This window comes from Coptis chinensis, chromosome 2 (assembly GCF_015680905.1).
Source record: "Coptis chinensis isolate HL-2020 chromosome 2, ASM1568090v1, whole genome shotgun sequence".
In the NCBI taxonomy this organism is placed as follows: Eukaryota; Viridiplantae; Streptophyta; class Magnoliopsida; order Ranunculales; family Ranunculaceae; genus Coptis; species Coptis chinensis.
In genome coordinates, this window is record NC_141457.1 from 90281441 (window position 1) to 90302625 (window position 21185).

Genomic DNA, 21185 nt, shown 5'->3' on the forward strand with positions numbered 1-21185 from the left:
CATGTGAAGATAAGGCATAGGTCACTAGGATTCTAACTCCGCTATCGATAATGAGTTTGACTTGAGTGCGAGTTCAACAAGGTGGTCAACAACAACATTCATCTCCCGATTTTTGAAAACATAATTCACACCTAATCCGAGTCCAATAGTCTTAGTTTGTTTCAATAACAGTTGCCTCTCATTCCCACTAATAAGGTTACTTTTTCCACTAAGGATGTCAACATTCGGTTCATTGTCTGAAAACAAGTCAGCCTTGTGTGCAGAAAACTGTATAAATTTCTCGGGCAATAATGCGTAACAAAGTTCGAACTCAAATGGTTGAGGAAGATAAGGTATGCATATAAAAGACTATGAACATGATACATGGGCTATCTTAAAGTTAAGGATAAAGGATACATGAGTTAAGGTGGAGCAAGATAAATATTTGAGGACCATGAAGTTGTTACTGAACATGTCTTGCTTATTGAAATATAATAACATACAATATTAAATAAAATTATGGTTAATAACTTATCAGTAGGTACAACATTTGCTTCTTAGTTCACAGTGACTTCATATCAATGGAGGTGTAAGAGAGATGGAAGGACTTTCCAAGCATAGAAGATTCAACATATGTAACCTATTTATATTTGTTGTAAACTTGGAGTGAATTTGTTTAGGTCTTTATTGGAAATCAATTTCAACAAAAGTGTAAGTTATCAAATGAGGTTGCAAAAATATTTATTGAATATATATTTTAAAGACGATAGGAGAAAGGCAAGTGTAACCATTTAAAAAAAGTCAATGCCATAATTTTCTTGGTACAAGTATTTTTTTATGCACATTTTGACTACTTTAATTAGTACAACATATGTTAATGCCTTCGTGAGTCCGTGACTATGTAATACCTAGTAACTACTAGCCAATATACCGCCGGTGGCCGACTTGCTACATTAATAGTTGATTTGCTCCAACATATATTTTTAGTTTGGGTATTTGAAGTGTCTATTTTTAGTTTAGTGTTCACCTTTACGCATTTTTATTGAACTATTGATTAATGAACTAAGGGTAAGAAACATAATTGTTTTTAACTTGGAGTGATCACAAATATAGGTTAGTGATGAAACATTTATTGATTAATGAACTAAGGGTAAGAAACATAAGGGTTTAACTCAGTTAATGATGAAACATTTTGCAGTTCAAAAAATTACATGAGTATTGCATAACTGTGACTCTTTGCCGCATTGGTTAGCATCCTCACCTACTGCTTTGGTGAGGTACGCTTTGCATCACCAGACATTTTTCAGTTGTCTTCACCTAATCATCATCTAATACTCTTTGCTTCATTTGTCTTCATTTGTGGCATACATTCAATCATCCCTTTCCTCCCCCTTGATTTGCATTTCATATAATCGCTAAGTACTCTAAAATAGCAGTTTCCTTCAACAAAAATAAGTATAGCTGCAAGTTGAACAATAGACAAAACAACAGTTCTCCAATATAACCAAAACCAAGACTTTTATCATCATAGCTGAGGAACTATACCCATTGTAAATATGTAAATAGGTGTTTATAAAGTCCACTTCTGTAGCAAGCAACTTATATATGCTTCCTTTGTGCAAAGTGGCTTCTAGAAATCAGTATCAGTAGCAATAGCTTGAAATCCAATTTAATAACATATCCCTTCAGTAACTATTGCTCATGCCAATAAAATGGTATCCATAATTATGAAATTATGAAATTTTAGTTTAAGTAGCTATAGATCAAACATATGAACATTCTGTTCAATAAAAAACATAGTCAAAATGGAAGTATATTATCTACATAGTCAAACTAACCATGGGTCCAAAATCGTGTCATAATCACGTATGCCTAGAGTTTATGTATAATACAATCAACATGACAGTTTTCATGAAGATATTTCACATCTCATCCTATTTTCTGTCCTTAGTAACAAAATCCTTACTGAATTCCTAATTAAATAGTTGAAATCCTTAAGTTCAATTTAAACATAGTGATACAAATAACAAAACTAATGATGAGTAACAATGTGTTCATCATACAAATAGTACATAAAGACTCATTTTGGTTTAGTACAGTAGCATACCAATGTGCACAACTCAACAATCCAACCACCAAGCAAACCTCCGATACGCTTTGTCCTTGTGTGCACTTACTACCTTGTGTTGATCGAGGTAGTCCTAGACATCTGCTAACATCAAAGAAATACTCATTACTTCAACTAGCAATAATGCATGTGTTCTACACGTGGGTGGAAAACATACTAAAGAGTAAACTTTGAAATTGATCAAGCTAAAACTATATGAATTTATATGAAATGATAACAAATATATACCAAATTTGTAAGATAGGATATGATTCTTGTTTACAGAGTGATGACTGGAAAAATATTACAAAAGCTGCCACGTTATTCTAGAGGTGGAGCCATGGTTGGTCTATAAAAAAAAAGTGAAAATATAGAAATGTGTTGTTGTCTAGAGCCAAAGACTTAATAAAATAAATAAATAAATAAGAAATAAGAAATACCTCATAATGAAGTTTGTGTTTTATTGTCAATGCATTCACAGGTTTCAGAACATAAGTACGTAGGTGTTAAGCCAAATCAACTATTTATAAAAACATCATACATAGAACAACAATTGTTATCCACATCACCTAAAACTCTATTTGTAACAGACATAAACCGTATTATAAGAACAACACCCATTTAAGAAAGTGTCGAATTAGTAATCATCTCTTTATTAACTTTATACAAACCACTTCCAAATCACCAAGCTTGAAATAACAGTAGCGAAGATACTTGTTGTAAGAAGACTGGTGCTTATGGCTGACCAAAGATGTCAATTCCTTTGAGCACATTTCCCATTAGCTTATAGCATACTCTTACAAGTTACAATTGAACTTCTACTACATTTGATGACATTTCCCATCTAGTAGAAACCATCAATCAAAACGTTGTAGCTATGAATTCTGCAACTCTTCTTTCTTCCATAAGTGTCATAGGTTCACTTACCTCTTATAAATCAATCGGCACTCATGCATCATACACAATGAAGTAGCTATCACATAACCATTAACCACCAAGCCATCATTAAAACTCCATAGATGCTGTAGTTAGTGTCATTTAGAAAAAAGAACATCAGAATACTATGATCCTATAAGACAAAATCTTCCAAATCTTATTACAATTGAGTAGATAGAAGAAAGCTCTACTAACTTCATAAAAAGAAAATAATCAAAAAAACTTATTAAAAAAAAACCTGGTAAATACATAATGCATTTCCAATAAGAATAAGACATTCCCAAATCTTATTACAATTGAGTAGAAAGAAGAAAGCTCCCATAACTTCATAAAAAGTAAATGATGAAAAACACTTATGAAAGAAAGCGGCCTATATTTTACTAATCTACATATATGTGATGCAAAATAGGAAACAAATGTCACTTAATAAATTTCAAATTATTTCCAAAGTAGAAAAAAGTTTGGGGTTGAATACCCTTTCCAAGGGAAGTTGCAGAGATATGTAAATCGGATGCAACCGCCCACATGAAGAATGCCAATAGCGGTAAAATTTTCAAAAAGTTCAAAACCAAGGGAATAAGAAAGGGGTTAGGATTCAGTTCGATTAAAGTCACTAAAGCGCGTTGAAACTAAACAATGCACCTATAAAGTCTTAACATAATTTTACACTCTGTAGAGCTCAATAATGAAGGCTCTTATAATGATTTTCTCTTAAAGGTAAACTTTTGGTGTGTCAATTGAAAATGGGAGGCGGCCCAAAGCCACACCCTTAGAACTTGGTTTTTTATGTTCAAACTAATTCCAAATCAGTTTTCATCAATTGGAAAATTCAATATTAATATGAAGCTATAGGCCGAAAAACACCATCATGCCAGAGAGAGATGGGTCAAATGATGAAGTTATATAAGTTGCAAAGCTACAACAAAAGGGATAGCATTTTGATAATGTGAATATACCTTTTGCGAAATTGTTCCATTTGAAAAGATAACACAAACTGATGTTGTTCCAAAACCAAAATGATTATTGTAAACAAACACTCTAACTCTATTGATTGACGTTGTACGTCACCGGCCTGTAGAATAGAAAAACATAATTAAGGATGTGGAGTTCCAATTTCCAGCAATAAAATCCACCATCTTCTAAGAGAAATTAAGAACAATCTACAAATCAATAATAAAAACTAATTGATGAAGAAGATAGATGATACCTGCTGGTAAATGCCAGATTCAGACATTTTTACTCCAACGAAAATACCCTGTGAATTTGGAAAGTGTTATGAAAACTTTTGGGTGGTGTTACAGATCCAATCATATCACTTGATAACTCGAAGCCTTTTGCCAATTGGAAGGGTCGGTATCTACAATCTTATGCTCCTATAAGAAGCACAATAAGACGAAATGTTTACTGGGAGTATTATTCATTTATTCATATAATTCTTAAACAATAATGAGGCATGTATTACCTCCAAGTGAAGAAGATATAGATATGAGTCTAGACTTAAGTTTCATCCGATATGATCCATCCGTTGTGGAATTAATCGACCAATCCAACCCCGTCCAATTTTGATTTGATGTTACCAATGCTAACCGGAACACAGATCAAAATCAGAAGAAGTTGACGCCCTTTCGCAGTTTTCAATGGCTCTTGAATAATGCAAAACAGAAATATAAATGTGGATAATAAAATTGTGAGATCTTCCTTTAGTAAGAGTAATTGAGATCATTGAGATATTAAAATGCATTACTTCTTTGATACTCCCTAAAAAAGGATCCATTGCTTAAACCAAATTTTAATTTGCACAGAACACACAGGGTGGTAGAAACTTGCTAGAAACTCTTTCTTGTTTAGTAGATAAACCATTTATATCTAATGTATGCACATTTATCTCCAAAGGCCTCCCTCCTTCTCTATCAGCCTTAAGTGTGCAAGAAACTCATTTATTTGTATATTGACCTAAATAGCTACTAATCTACAGAGAATTATGAAAAATTTAACATCAACGCCGAGTTTTTAAAACTATAAAAGTTAAAAAACTCAACAAAAAGAACATACTGTTTCAACAGAAAATCCTCATGAATCATCAAAATCGAATAGATTAAGTCCTACTGCTATGAGATGTAAGTAAAAGTGTTTTTTGGGTAAACTCTAATGACCGAGAACTAGGATCCGTAAGATCACATCCCACCTTCAATGGGAAAAGGAACTTTATTAGGGGAATAATGTTGTAACTATATAGGGTATCAAACTAAGTCAAAATTTATTTTTATGGAATGAAAACTTACCATATCTATGCAGTCTCTGAAATGGTATAAAGTGAATACGATGAGGGTTTGAGAAGATCACATGCCAGATGGAGGAAGCTCTATTTATTCATATTTACCAATAAGGAACGTTTGCTACTTCGTTTGCAAATCTGTAGCCAAGTTAGTGAGCTCTTCCTCACATAACAACTTAAAAAATATGAGTTGGTTATTCTCTAATGGCAGCAAGCGTCTGAATAAAACATTTGGTTTATAGATCCAACACTTATGAGAGAATCATCATAAGACAACATCTAACAGGGAATGCACTAACAATGTTTTGACTTCCCTAAACCAATCGTTAATTACTCCCTCAACCCTTAGAGTGAATAAAAAAGATTCATAAATATAATAACGTTTGAAATAATTCATATCCCTATCTTGAACTATTATTTAACATCAACTAAAAGGTATGCTATGAAAAAGGGCGCAGTAGATACTCTAAACCAAGCACCTAAACGAATTAGGAACACAATAGATTATAAGTCCTGCAGTCTATCCTTCTCTCGTTACACTTAAAATGACAAAATAGAAGTCTGTAACAATATATGTGACATTTTATCAGCAAAGTGATGTCTCTCCATATGGTTGATGTCTTTAAAGTAGACCACCCCCTTGGTCTGTTAGTGTACTTGAGCTTCATGGGAGAAGCTCAGTCATTGTCCTCTGTTAGCAGCCCCCTTCCCTTCTCGTTTGTGGTCATTGTTCGGAATCAACGCCGAGTTGGTTCCCAGAAAAAGAAAGAAAAAAGAAAATGAACCATAATTTGTTTCTGAAAAGAATTAAAGGTGTGAAATAATTATGTAGCCCTGCCTAGTGCTTACTATATTCATCATGCAATGTCTATACTGTTAGTGAACATTAAGGTAAACTATATATATGCTGAACTTGGAATAGTTGGAGAAACAAAAATAGTTGGAATTTGGACATAATTCATCATTCAAAAAGAACAATCCAGTCACTAAAAACGTCAAAAATCAAAACTTCAAATTTGAACAGTTTTAATTAGAGGTGATACCATGTATTGCAATAATATTTTCATCGTATTAAACAGTTTCTAAACAATCCGTATAGAATTCATTTTTACATACCTCATATTTGTGTTTGTTCAATTCCTTTCGGAGTTGCACCCTAATAGAATATACTATAAGGTCGACATGCAATCATTTCCCTTGTTCAACACATCCTTAACCAACAAACAATAATAAAACATTAAGATTCTCCCTGAAAAATTCATGAAATAAGGATTGAGTTGTCTATATCTAGTAGGTACTCACCAAGCACCGTAGAGATGAAGTCTTACAAAAAGTGAGTCGGTTGCTATATGTAAAACTTGCAAAAAGCCTTTAAGCGATGAAAACTTTTTGCTACCAACAAATTTTCAATATTTTTGCTACAGTAAGAAACCAACGTATTGAAGCCAAAAAATAATATGATGAGGAAACTACTTTTGAGTCAAAAAATATAGTGTGTTATTAACCACAAAAAGAACATAAAGACAAAAAACAAAATGTTCTTCCATTTCAAATCTAACAAAAGCAAAGAATCTTAATGGTGTCAATTGTCATTTAAAATCTATAGACTCGTCACTGCTAAGATAGCTCATGGTCATTTTACAGGGCTACATGGCAGCACTTTTTACGATGAGAATCATATTATTTAGCATTACAAAATGGTTGTTACCCATTAGTGTTTTATTTGAGAATAAATGATGTAAGATGCTGAAATCTCTAAATGAATAAAGGCAGTAAACAATACCAACCTCAACTGAGTATATGTTTGTCTGTCCAGTAGTGTCTTTCTCAACATAACCTGTCCAACCCTTTTTCTTCAGTGGCAAATGTCCCAGTTATCTTAGTATTTTCCCCATCCAACCATTCCATGCTGACTTTCCCAACCTGCAAGAATCAGTATTTCAGTTCAATGTTGAAGGGCTAATATTCTACCTGATAATTGTCCATTAAGAAAGACATGCAAAGCATGACGTGCCGACAACACCGTGAGTACATCATACCGTTCAGTATTCAAGAAGGCTTCATCTGGATCTATCTTAATGCTAACTGTTCGTGCTCTCCTAAACTGTTTCCAAGGCAATCATTATTGAGTAACTCATAAATCATTAGTTCTGACTACCTCCAACTCAGAGAAATCAAGGTGGGTAAGTACAAAACTGTTTTAACCCTAATATTTTGTAACAAAAGCGACTTCAATTCCATGGGTTAAAGAATTTGCTTGTTCCGGATAAGAACTAAGTAAACTCAGCAAACAAAAGGTTATCTACCTTTTCTACAAATGGAAGATCCAAGTAATCAGGTCCGCCACTGCTCAGATTGAGCACATCCATTTCCATTGCAATAACATAATTGAACGCATTAAGGAACCATGATGTGTAAGATACCTGCAATAGGCTGAATAAAATATTCTCATAATCTTTCAAATGCAATAACAACAAAACTCAATGTTAAGAATATATTGTTCAGAAGTTGAGAAAATATTGAGTATACATGAAGGTTTGGCACCTGAAAGTGAAACTAATAAAGCCTGCTAATACAATTACACATAATAGCTAGTGATCTCCTAACAATAAAGCAGTTACATTAGTTGAAGAATGAGTATCAACAAACAATGGCTTCTGAGTAGCATATTAAGTGGTGTGGTCACCAATCACAGGACAGTTCCAACTTGACCTCACAGGCTTTGTACTGGACAATAAATGTGGTAAAAGTCGAAAGTGGCATCTTACTTTTTTATTTCTTTCATCCATTTGTGTTAGTATTGTTTCATAGTAAAATATCTCTGACCTTTACAGGATGAAGACCCTATCATTTATAATTGAATCTTTTTCTTATGAGTTAAATCCAACTTATCTGCACACTTCATTTTATAAAAAAAAAAAAAAAAAATGTGCTCGTTTAGTACAAGTTTCTGAAGAAAAAAATGGTGACGATTTGAAACAAAGACGTCCAACTATGAGCACACTTTGAATTCTTTTCCGAAAATCCAGTTCATCTTAACGCTGACTGTTCATGCTTTTAGAAAAGTGTGAGCCAACTGTTTTATGTTACCTGTAAAATTTATAAAACAATACAGTCTTAGATGAAAAAAAAACATGAACCATGAGGACGAAGAGATGCGCAAGGGCTTTAAATCAATATCGATATCGAAATCAAAGAATCAAATAGAGGACAAATATATTACCTTTTGAAACCGAGTTTTTTTTTTGTTCGCTTGACTTCTAATAATAATCGACAGTAGAGAGACAATCAGGTATATATATATATATATATTTTGTGGGTTTCAGTTTAAGGGAGAACAAATAAGGGGAGATTTGAGAGAGAAGAAGAATAGAAGAAGAAAACAGAACGGTTGGTTTCTTGAGTTTAATTTCGGTATAAAAGGTAACTATTTGGCAATTAATGAAGGTAAGTCGCGAACAATTGAATATGGGCGTATGGTTGATTTCCAACCTGAATTTACACATACGTCCTTAAGTTATTATATAACCTTAAGGGTATAGATGGTAGTAAATTTTGAAACGACGAAATAGTCCTTCTTAAAGGCATTGAATAATTGATTTTAATATTTTATCAAGGGTATTTCATGGTAGAAAAAAGGTTGGTCCAATTTAAATGTCTATGTTAATTATGGTATACTCTACAACCTCTACTAATTGAGATACATATTAAATTATACCTATAGTGATGCACAACCTCCATTGGACCAGGTCAACTAAGTCAATTAGTTTCCATATAAGACATTTAGGAACAACCAAATGACCAATAATGTAATGGGGGTGATAAAAAAAAAATGTGATGATTATAGTAAATAGGACTATCAAGTACCTATATTTTGGTTTAGTAGGAGTTGCGACTTTTAGCTGATGGGACAAAGTATTGTTTTCATCACTTTTACCATCAGCAGAATTGGCTGATACTGAAGGAGATGCAACCAACTGGTGCCACATCAGACGAACTTGGTGAAAGGTCTAAAATGCAACAATTAAACGATAATATAAATATTAAGATGATCATATCACCACTACTTTGATTTAATAGATTCTTCAACTAGGGCCAGCTCGCTAAGGTATAAAAAACAGCAATTAAACTATAGTATAATAATTAAGAAATTCATATTAGTCTCCAAACATTTGCTAAGTCTCTAATACTTCATATCTAGACAGCATATAACACATTTATATTTAATATCATAAAAGAAAAAATGGTCCTTTCACCCTTTATGTAGGTATGCTTTAGCCATGGAAGCATCCAGTTCAATTGCTCTTTTTTCATCAGAAATTGTCTCTGTTCACAATTACACATGGGTTATCAATTTAGCATCCTACCATTCCATAAGGAAAAATAAAAGGGAAATACTTCTAAGCAATAAAACCCAATCAATAAATAGAATCCAATCAAGAACAAACTGACTAATAAAAGCCAATCAAAACCACAAAATAAAATGACTAATGATAAATTTTAAAGTCAAAATCAAGTAATAACGAATTTTATATATACGATTAAGATAAAAGAAAAAATTACTCGGCTCGACAAAAAAAGTTAATAATAAAATAAACCGAGTACCATACTCATCTATAAGATTCATTCGGTAAGATCTGATTAATTAGTGACAACACTCAATCACTCGTTAGAAATCCATTATCAAAGAATCCACTATAGTTAGGTAAAATTGGAGAAAAATGATTGTTTGTAAAAAAAAAAACAATCCTCTCATATCCAAACTCCACTATCAATGGGAAATTTGTAAACTCAAATAAACTTACATGCACCAAAATACCCCAAAGTAGCATACCTCGAGTGTATCCGCTCGACAAGAACACCTAAGAGCCGGCTTTTTAAAGGAGGATATCTGACAAATAGAAGTGATGAAGTTAGTTATTATGTGGCAATGTCATATCAACATAGACCAAAAACAAATCCATTCAAACCGCTTCCATGACAAATTAAAGGCAATTCTTTAACTTTAAGAATTTGTTAAGACTTAGTACCAAGACCAAAAAACCAATACATTAAAATAACAAAAACGATGAAAGCTAAGTAATGTAAATCTCCTTTTCTCATAAGAAATTGGATAGTACAACCGATTATACATGTGCACAACATCGACACATTAATAGTCCTTTCATTATTTGAACTCATACCTTTCATATCTACCCTTATTTATTTCTCGTCTTGGTAGCTTGAAATTGAAACCAAAGAATGATCATTAGCCAACTGTTTCGGCCCCCACAAATGTGGCCCAATAAAAGTCCAATTCAATATAAAGTTTATGCTACAAAAAAGTCCACGCTCAGAGCCCATGCTCAGAGCTTTGCTACAAAAAAACCCACGCTCAGAGCCATGCTACAAAAAAGCCCACGCTCAGAACTTTGCTACAAAAAAGCCCACGCTCAGAGCTCATGCTCAGAGCTTATCTACAAAAAGCCCACACTCAAAGCCTACATACCTACACGTAAAATCAATATCAATTGCACACATGTTTTGCGAGTCAAACAACTTCTACCAACTTCATCCCACGAGCTGACAGTTCTCCCGCCAATTCTCCAACTTCATCCCACGAGCTGACAATTCTCCCGCCAATTCTCCAACTTCATCCCACGAGCTGACAGATGTCCTGCCAGTTCTCCAACTTCATTCCACGAGTTGACAGATGTCCCGCCAGTTCTCCAACTTCATCCCACGACCGCCAGTTCTCCAACTTCATCCCACGAGTTGACAGTTCTCCCGCCAATTCTCCAACTTCATCTCACGAGCTGACAGATGTCCCGCCAGCTCTCCAACTTCATTCCACGAGCTGACAGATGTCCCGCCAGTTCTACAACTTCATCCCACGAGCTGACAGTTCTCCCGCCAGTTCTTCGACTTCATCCCACGAGCTGACAGTTGTCCCGCTAGTTCTCCAACTTCATCCCACGAACTGATAGTTGTTCCACCAGCTCTTCAACTTCATCCCATGATTGGACAGTTCTCCCGCCAGTTCTCCAACTTCATCCCACGATTGAAATATTGGAGAACGAGGAAGTAACTATCACCAATGCTACCTATAAAATCCAACCTTCGTCATTTTTCCAGAACTACGCAATCGAGACTTGATCCCAAGCAATATCTTTGGGTACGTAGGCAACTTCAAAACCGAAGTCCAGTCTTATCTTTCCCCAATCACTATCTCCTTCACCATCTCCAAAAAACATTACTTCCAACCCTCAACTAGTGTGTTTTGGCAAATCTTGCTGAAACACCAACCACAGACCAACTTCCACAATTTCTAAACATGACAATGAGATTTAACCATGCCACTTTGTTCCTTAGTAGGGGATTCAATTGCATTTCACCTTGCTGACTTTCTCAAGGAAACCATGAGTATAACCAACAACTTGAACTACGTATAAAATTATACTTTTCTTATTAATAGCATTGCTCGTCATTGTCAAAATATCATCCCAACTAATTTTCCACAATTCATGCTTTTCTTCCTCAGAGAGCTGAAAGTTGGGTTCTCTTCCACACATAAAAGCTGCCTGACACAGTTACATAGATAACGTTGTGCTTAATATACACCCGCAATGAGCTACTCAAATTACTCATTATTACACATTTACACCTTATCCTTGAGTTATGGATCAGAGACATGCTTTTGAGTGTTTAGATGTTTTGAAGTTCCTCATTTGCTGTATGCCTGTACCCTCTACTAACTTAAGGAACCCTTTTTACTAACTTAAGAAGGCTCCGATCCCATGCCTTCATAGCATGGGATATTAGTTTGTTTAGATCACAAGTGTACTTTTAATTTATTTGTTTTTCTGGTTACCTTGTTGTGTAAGATCCCTTACTCAAACTACATGAACGATCGAATATGAATACAATTTACCCATAGCAGGACCTAACAATATGCTACCCGTATAGAAAGGATGGAAGAATCTGAAATACCTGTCATACAAATGTGCTGCTTCAACCTGTGATCCAACTGTTCCCAAGTAGATTTGCTTTTTATCAACTTTTATTGCTACTTGCCATTTCATATTCTTAAAATACACACCTCTCATGATGCAAGGTTCTTGGTTTTCAATTCGTTTCTTTCTGTGACGCTTTCTTCGTTTGATTTCGATCTTGCCCTGCAAATTGCAATATCAGATGTTACATTAGAACCATAAAAGAAAAGAGGATTCTGATATCAAATGTTCCAATTAAGCTTTATCGATGCATCGAAAGATAAGAACCAATATCCTTATAGAACCATGAAATAAAAGCCAACTCTTCATTTTGTTGAGGTTGAGAACTCGAGGCTTTTGGCATTTGGGTGTTTTATTTTTTTTGGTTAATAGTAGTTGAAGGTGTTTTGGGTTTTTAGGATTTCTAATTGAAGTTGAAGTTTTTTTTTAGATTCAAATTTTGTGTTTGAATGATTCGTAGTGATCGCGAATTGGTTTAAAGATGGGGTGTGTAATTGTTTTGTTCTTATTATATGTAATCTCGAGAACATCTATCCAATCTCCAGCAAATCACGTATGATGTATTTTGTAGTAGGGACCGACTCACAAATAATCAAAATATTGGCCTAACTTTTAATTAACTTTGTGTACCCACTTAAAAATTATGATGACGTGGCCTCCTGAAAACCCATATAAACATTTTCACCCACGGTACAATAATAGATTTAGATATAGAAAAAAAAACACCTTTCTCTCTCAGTTTATAATGCCACATCCCTTTATCCCAAAAAAAAAAAAAAATCCCATTGACACGATATTCCAACCAAACTACCAAAGAAATCATAGTTGCCTAAAATGCCACTTAACCGACCTTACATATCTCGGTATATACACTCACACCAACTAAAATATCTAACTACTTTAAATAGAGCTGTCTCGTGAACAGTGACATTTGCCGTTTATATCTCTGAACATGTTTGGTTATTACAATTATTATTAAAAGGTAAATACGTAATATAATATGTTACGGAAGGGTAAGACTGGTATTTGACCAGTAAAATTTAGACATTTCCCTCTTGATTTAGCACATTATTCTCAGTTTTGCAAATATTTGCAATATTACCACTCCCCAAAAAGCTGACCGCACACGTGGACTGTTTTTTGAAATTGAGACATTGCCCTCATTTTGTGCAAACAATTGCGGAATTGCCACTGCTAAAAAAACTGCGAAACTAGTCAACTATAAAAGTACCGACATTCCAACCCGACTCACGATATATATCACTTTATAACACACCACTCTTTCGAAACTTTATTATTCAAATCGAGCTCCATCCTCAAAAGCGAAAAAGCAAAAACTAGGGTTTCATTTTGTTAATAATAATAATAATAAAAAATGTATGGAGGTGTAGATGAATACGAACCAATTAACATTAACAATAATAATAACATTCAAGGAGGAGATTTAGATTTAGGCGAGGAAGAAGATGCATGGGCAGTAATAAGTGCTTATTTTGAAGAAAAAGGACTTGTTAGATTCTTTTGATGAGTCTGATGATATTGTTATCCGTCCTGAATCTCAACATAATCCGACTTTCTAGAGGTGACAAAATTCTTACAATTCTTAGATAATTGGTGTTGTTTGAGTTTTAACTTGTTTTTGTTGAGGAAGAATTGGGGGTTTTAGCGAAACATGAATGGTTCAGTGAGGTAGTGAAAACTGCCTGGAATACGACACTTTAGGTAGGAAAAACACACCCAGTTTTAGTTTTAGTTGTTTTTGTTGAGGAAGAATTGGGAGTGTCATTTTCTGTATGATATTGAATGAATTGTTCAAATGGGTACTGAGTTGCAGATTTCTCCTCAAAAACTTTATTATGAAGCAAAAAGTTAGCAGACCAAGATAAACTACGATATTGATGCCCCCAGAGATTTATTTTACTGTTTGGTTGCTAAGTTTGAAGTGTGTGCACTAAACTGACCCGATTCCAACCCGACACTTAATTCATTTTTCGATATACAGACCATAGAAGTATTTCCTAATAGAAAATGGAACGCACATGGGTTTAGACTTTAGAAGCCCGAATTGGGTTCTGGTCAGATCTGAATCGATCCTGTACTGGCAATATCCAAACAGACTATTTCATTTTTAAAGGTTGCGGCTGTATTTTAATGTACGACCTTTATTAAAATGTTATTGTAAGACATTCATTTAGTATATTTTTCTTCATCATATTTATATTTAATTAAAGGCTTCTGAAATCAAAATTTTCTCCCGTTTTCAATGGGTATCAATCAAAATATCGAGTTGCCTGAACTGAGGTTTAAAACGAACCAGATCCAACCAGATTCACCAGGACCCGCATCCGAATGGGTCGGTGATGGTAAGATCTGACGTGGATCCGGATCAGATTGAAGATATATTGTTCACATGGATATGGCTAGATCTGAGTATCTGACCCAGACCTGATCCATTTCCACCTCTTCCAGCGCCCTAGCTAGTATCATAAGATGTTGTTAACTTGCTCATAATGAAGTCCTTAGGTGAATTTCTGTCATCTTACAGCTACTGATTTTTTTTGTTTCATTCTCTTAACCATACCTTTGGTTGTTATGGCAATTGTACGTTACCTAGAAACTGCATTTCTTCACTTGAAGTTATCACTGCATTAAAGGAGTATGCATACATGATAAGTTGCAAATTTATTTGTAGCTTTTGCATCGTGATGTTGGGTGAGTCGTGGATATTGGACTAATTTATTATTATTATTTATAGGTTGATGTCAATACAGAAGTTGGAGTCATCCGAGATATCCGTTTGAAGGAATTGCGACTGTATACGGATTATGGTCGCTGCAGTCGCCCATTATTTATTGTGGAGAAACAACGACTGCTGATAAAGAAAAAGGATATCATGGCCTTGCAGCAACGGGTCTGTATTGTTTGAAGGTTCTTTGATGTTTTCAATCATTAAATACGTCTTTGACAACTTCAACCATGTTTCATCTTTTTCCAGGAGTCTGCTGAGGAGGGTGGATGGCACGAGCTTGTAGAAAAGGGATACATTGAGTATGTAGATACAGAAGAAGAGGAGACAACCATGATCTCCATGACCATTAATGTTAGTATTGAATTTTCAAGGCATCTCCCTTTGTTATTTTACGATGATAACGATTTTTGTGATACTTTATTTATCAGAAAAATTGTGGATGTCTTTTGTGACTTTCTTTTTTCCAATCCTTTTTCCTTTAAGTTCCTATTTAAAAGAAAAAGACCTGGCATGCTAGGAGTCTCTAATCTGCTTGTGCTTCCAAGAAAATGAAGTCACCATGATCTACTTGAGCAGTCTTAATTATTAAGTATGTTTTTCAGGATCTTGTACAAGCTAGGCTAAAGCCAGAGGAAGCATATTCCGAAACTTACACGCATTGGAAATCCATCCGTCGTTAAAATTGGGTGTATGTGCTTCCATCATCCCCTTTCCTGACCATAACCAGGTTAGTTCTTCTATTGTATGAAAACATGGTCAACTGCTACTTCCTGTTGTCTCTATCTTATACCTTCTCCTGGTACAACACAGTCCCCACGTAACACGTACCAGTCAGCTATGGGAAAGCAAGCAATGGGAATTTATGTCACCAATTATCAGCTTAGAATGGTAAGCACATGGGTTCTTTATCTTTGTATTTATTAGCATGTTGTAAACTGTTTACCCGTCTACCATTTTCGTTAAGGTCTACTTACTATTTTCCATGTTCAGGATACACTGGCATACGTTCTCTACTATCCTCAGAAGCCTCTTGTTACCACTCGTGCCATGGAGCACTTGCATTTTAGGCAGCTGCCCGCTGGTATTGTAAGTATTTGACTAATTTATTTTGTTTTAATTTCTTGCAAGACCTCCGTTCTAAGGACTTCTTATTTATTTATTTATTATTTTCATGTTATAGAATGCTATTGTTGCTATCACCTGCTACTCTGGATATAATCAAGAAGACTCTGTCATAATGAATCAGTCTTCGATTGACCGTGGATTCTTCCGCTCATTATTTTTCCGTTCCTACAGGTAATCAAGCTATCCCAAGTCGTTTTGTTTTGTTTTGTTTTGTTTGGAAATTTATAAGTATCCTTCATTCTTCATTATCAATTTTTTTTCTCTCCACAGAGATGAGGAGAAGAAGATGGGAACTCTGGTCAAAGAAGATTTTGGGCGGCCGAATAGAGAAAATACTATGGTGAGTGGTGTTAAATTATTTTAATAATTGTTCTTTTAATAATTGTTCTTTTGTTTCATTTGGTTTTTTCTTGTTTTTGTTATTTTATACGAACACAGCCATTTTTTGTAGGGTATGCGGCATGGGTCGTATGATAAATTGGATGACGATGGTCTTGCGCCTCCTGTGAGTATATATGAGATAGTTATTACCATTATATCTTCCTAATAAGTGAAGTTCTTATCAAACTAAAATATCTTCCTGCAAATTCAGGGTACAAGAGTCTCCGGAGAGGATGTTATTATTGGAAAGACCACTCCAATTGCTCCGGATGAATCCTCAGGTGTAGCTTCGCGGTACACACGGCGTGATCACAGTACAAGTTTACGTCATAGTGAAAGTGGAATGGTGGATCAGGTACATGGAATATTTGGTTCTTGTAGTTAATATTTTAACAATTGGATCCTGCTATATCATTTCCTATTTTGTCTGATTTTATTTTCTTAGTTAAGTGCTTGGAAGTGTTGTTCTCGCTGCAGTGTTGAAGCCTCACGTTAGGTGTTATATGTCTTACTGTTTGCTAAACCTTGTTTGTGCCAATATAGGTCTTGTTGACAACAAATGCAGATGGGTTGAGATTTGTGAAATTAAAGATGAGATCTGTTTGGATACCTCAGATTGGAGATAAATTCAGTAGCAGGCATGGACAGAAGGGAACTGTTGGCATGACATACACCCAAGAAGATATGCCATGGACCGTGGAAGGCATTACTCCAGACATTATTGTTAACCCACACGCTATTCCGTCCCGAATGACAATTGGTCAGCTTATTGAGAAGGAGGGAGATGCTATGAACTGTTGGGAAGGAGGGAGATGCTACTCCTTTTACAGATGTCACGGTAAGACATTAATACTTCAATTTGCTTTCACAGAACTGATTGTTTTATTGGAATTATGGTCTTCAGCAATATGATACGCATCCAGGAGGCTGTGACGGTTACAGTCTCTGTTAAATTTCTAGAGAAACAAACAGAGCTGCACATTAACATCTACTACTTTGTCAATGGATCGGCTTGGGTCGGATTATGGAAAATCCAAACCCGAACTGATAAGAAAATTGGGAACCCGAACCCAACCCGAACCGAAAACTATAAAATCAATTAAATCCTAAATTAAATCAATTAATTTTAGCCACACAATTGATAAAGATATACAAAATTAATCATAAATATTACTAAAATGCCATCTTATCGGTTCAGGTTCATATTGGTTCGGTGGAGGACAAACCCGAAACCAAACCAATATATTATTGGTTAGGTTCGGTTTCGGGTCGGTGGAGGGCAAACCAAATTACCCAGACCCAAACTATTTTTTATCGGTTTGGTTCGGATCGGTTATCGGGTTATCGAAACCATTGACAGCCCTATTTGTCAACTCCTGTGGATGATCATCTTAGTACTATTTTAAGGTTCTGCCTAAGCCCAAAATTTTTTAAAAGAAAACTTTAATCTTGGCAGGATAACAATGCATTATGAAAAGAATCCCCAGTTTTTTACAACTTTAGCTGAAGTTTGTTTTACATATTTTACATGCTAAAATGTTAAACGAGAACACTCTCGAGTATATGGATACATACTGCCCTAGGTTACAATTACTGAAGACGTCCAGGATGCCTAAACCTTCAAACTCATCAAATATAAACAGTTCACGGGTGGATAATTTGGTAATTTCTGCATCACCACCCTTAGTTCTGGCGAATCCCTTCCTGTCGTTGCACTTTTGATTTCAGAACTTGAATTTAGAAGTATGTCTGTTGCATTTTAATAAAAAAGGGCTATAGTTATTTTTTACTGCCAGATCCATATCCATATATTTTTTCGGATATCTGCAAGTGGATAATAGCAGCAAAGCCCTTCACAAATGTGGATATCAGATGCGTGGCTTTGAAACTATGTACAATGGTCACACAGGTCGGCGGCTGACTGCTATGATATTCGTAGGGCCTACATATTATCAGAGGCTGACGCACATGGTGGATGATAAGATCCACTCACGTGGGCGAGGGCCAGTTCAGATATTGACCAGGCAGCCAGCTGAGGGTCGGTCTCGTGACGGAGGACTTCGGTTTGGAGAGATGGAAAGAGATTGCTTGATTGCACATGGGGCTGCACACTTTCTCAAAGAGCGGTTGTTTGACCAGAGTGATGCTTATAGAGTTCATGTTTGTGAGCGTTGTGGCTTAATAGCTATTGCAAACCTAAAGAACGTTGTGGCTTAATAGCTATTGCAAACCTAAAGAAAAACTCATTTGAGTGTCGTGGATGCAAAAACAAGACTGATATTGTTCAGGTAAAGAACATCTTGATAATAACTCCTTTTTCTTACATTTGGCTCTAAAAGTTTGATATTTGGCTTTCAGCTGTTCAGGTTGGACTAAGGGTTTTTTTTTTTCGCTTATATGCAGGTTCACATACCCTATGCATGCAAGTTACTTTTCCAGGAACTAATGGCCATGGCGATTGCCCCAAGAATGTTGACAAAGGAAAAAAGGATAACAAAAAGAAAGCATCCTGATCAATGTTACCGGAACCCAGAGCAACACCATTATGTGGGAGCTTCAATGATGATTGAAGTGAAGGCATCTAGCAATACGTATCCCATTGAGTCCCAAAATGTATTTTTTGCTTAAAAAAAGTACGCTTTGTATCTGTGACACCAGTTTTGGCAGCATGTATATCGTCTTGCCCTGCCCTTCACTGAAGTTGAGTGGCATTTGACCTCGACGTTCACATATCAGTATATTACTACAGCTCCACTTACCTAAAAATAACCAAGCCCAATGGAGGACAGTTATTTGTTTTAATTTACTGGACATTAGTTATTTATTTGAATGTATTGGATGCGAAATTAGAAAAGAAATTCTGTGATTCTATCGTGTCAAAGACTTCGTGACATTGAATACATTTTTGTATTTAAGCTGTGCGTGGTAAAAGTTGTCCAGTATTGGTTCTATTGCCGTAGTGTCTTTCAAATAGCAGTGATGTGTTTGTTCATGTTATTATTGAGAATAGATATAGAAAGACATCCTATTTACCAGTTATATATGCATCTCACCTTTAAAAGATCAAGATCGACTTACAAAATGAGTCGAGGGATGATATTTTGTGAAGATCGTTCCGTCATGGACGTCATGCTCAAAACGACCAGCGAATTTGAAAACTTCATAGTTAAAACAGGGTCGCAAAAATTAAAAATGCAGTACCATTCCTTTTTCAGTTTTTCCTTGTGGATGATCTCCAAGAAATCTCCACCGAAAATCAGCCCCAATTTTTTGGTGCAGGTTCATCGTTTAAGTGAGACGTACACAAAGATGTATAAATATCTATGCCCGTTATTATTTACTGAAATTGCATAAATGATCATCGTATAAATGATGTGTTGATGTTGAGCTATTGATCATTGACTCATTGTAAAAATGATGTTTAGCTATTGAACGTTTATTTCAGAAAAAAAGAGAAATTAGAAAACGAAATGGGGCTATGCCACAAGTCCACAACAGCTCTAAGTCGGCAAGATGGACGAGTCTTTTGGCAGATTCTACCACATCAGCATGCCATGTATCAACATATGTACCATTATATTTGTTATCTGTATGGATCTTAACGCCCTCTTTTGAGCCTGAATCACAAAGTGGATTCATTCAAATTTATCCAACAAGTACAAGGAAAAAGGTTCTCTCCAACGAGCCAAACCTAATCAGCTTTTACGGGAGAAGATTAAAGTTTCATTAAACAAAGCAAATATGAAATGCTTCTACATACAACAACTATTATCTACATAATCATGCCCGGCGTTTACTTAAGCGCGGGCGCCACGAATTTGGTTCATGGTATCTGTCATACAGCGGTTCAATCCTTTCTTGTCATTTCCGCTTGCTCATTTTCATAGGGTCTGCAAACTTGAAGAACCTCGGATATGCTAAATAAATACGATAAAGAAACTAATCAAGCCTGAAGTGTAGGGATAGTATAAACAGGGTAAGTCTCCACAGATAACTGATTTGAAAACCATAACAAGGTTAAATTCCCTTTAGTTTCCTGTGTGGTCCATATTTGGTCAAGTCCTTCCTTGTCAAATACTTTTTTATATTTCGAAAGAAAAAACAGACATTGGATACTACAGAAGTTATTTTCAGTAGCTCCATTCGTCTTGTGTGGTGAGACATCTGCACCTTAAGACTTGGTACACATAGTAAGTTGCACTAAACCGTGGGAATGTGTCTAAGAGGAAGTAGAGTTCTTTGCATAAAAATTGTGATTCGTGTGGAGAACTGTTGGAGAACTGTTGGAGATATTTATGTCAGAATTTGCAAATACTGTGCGTGTGTGAGCGTAACTAGTCATTGACTTGTATGCATATTTCAAACATTGGCACAAGCTGAAGATCCTAACAGAGTAACAGTTCCTTGGCATCCTAAGAACTCCATGAGACTATCTTTAATAGGAGATTCTTTGAAAACTCCAGGCATCTGGCACCTAAGTTCCAACGGAAAGATGAGCAAGGAAGCTCACACTGGGATGTCCACCCTATGGAGGCACTCTTCTCTGTGCAGAAATAAGGGATAATTTATACAGGCACCGTCATCAGATCTTTTTGTTAAGTAACCAGCCAATGCTAATTAAAAGCCCAAGCTGTCAAGAAG

At 35.4% G+C, this 21185-nt stretch overlaps 1 protein-coding gene and 1 long non-coding RNA gene across 2 annotated transcripts; one reads left to right on the forward strand and one right to left on the reverse strand.

The window, feature by feature from the left end:
* Positions 1 to 1119: 1119 nt before the first annotated feature.
* Positions 1120 to 9369, reverse strand: LOC147518827 (uncharacterized). The gene is made up of 3 exons (XR_015214129.1): positions 9165 to 9369; positions 2087 to 2188; positions 1120 to 1440 (listed from the first exon to the last, which is right to left on the reverse strand). It is a non-coding gene; the product is annotated as an uncharacterized LOC147518827 (long non-coding RNA).
* Positions 9370 to 14866: 5497 nt separating this feature from the next.
* On the forward strand, positions 14867 to 19495 carry LOC147518828 (DNA-directed RNA polymerase II subunit RPB2-like). The gene is given in 14 exon segments (XM_086590553.1): positions 14867 to 14890; positions 15045 to 15200; positions 15285 to 15389; positions 15641 to 15695; positions 15698 to 15765; positions 15849 to 15926; positions 16029 to 16124; positions 16219 to 16334; positions 16434 to 16503; positions 16615 to 16668; positions 16756 to 16899; positions 17088 to 17382; positions 18454 to 18832; positions 18948 to 19495. Coding segments are annotated over 13 exon segments (1554 nt in total). The 5' UTR covers positions 14867 to 14881; the 3' UTR covers positions 18762 to 18832; positions 18948 to 19495.
* The last annotated feature ends 1690 nt before the right edge of the window (positions 19496 to 21185 follow it).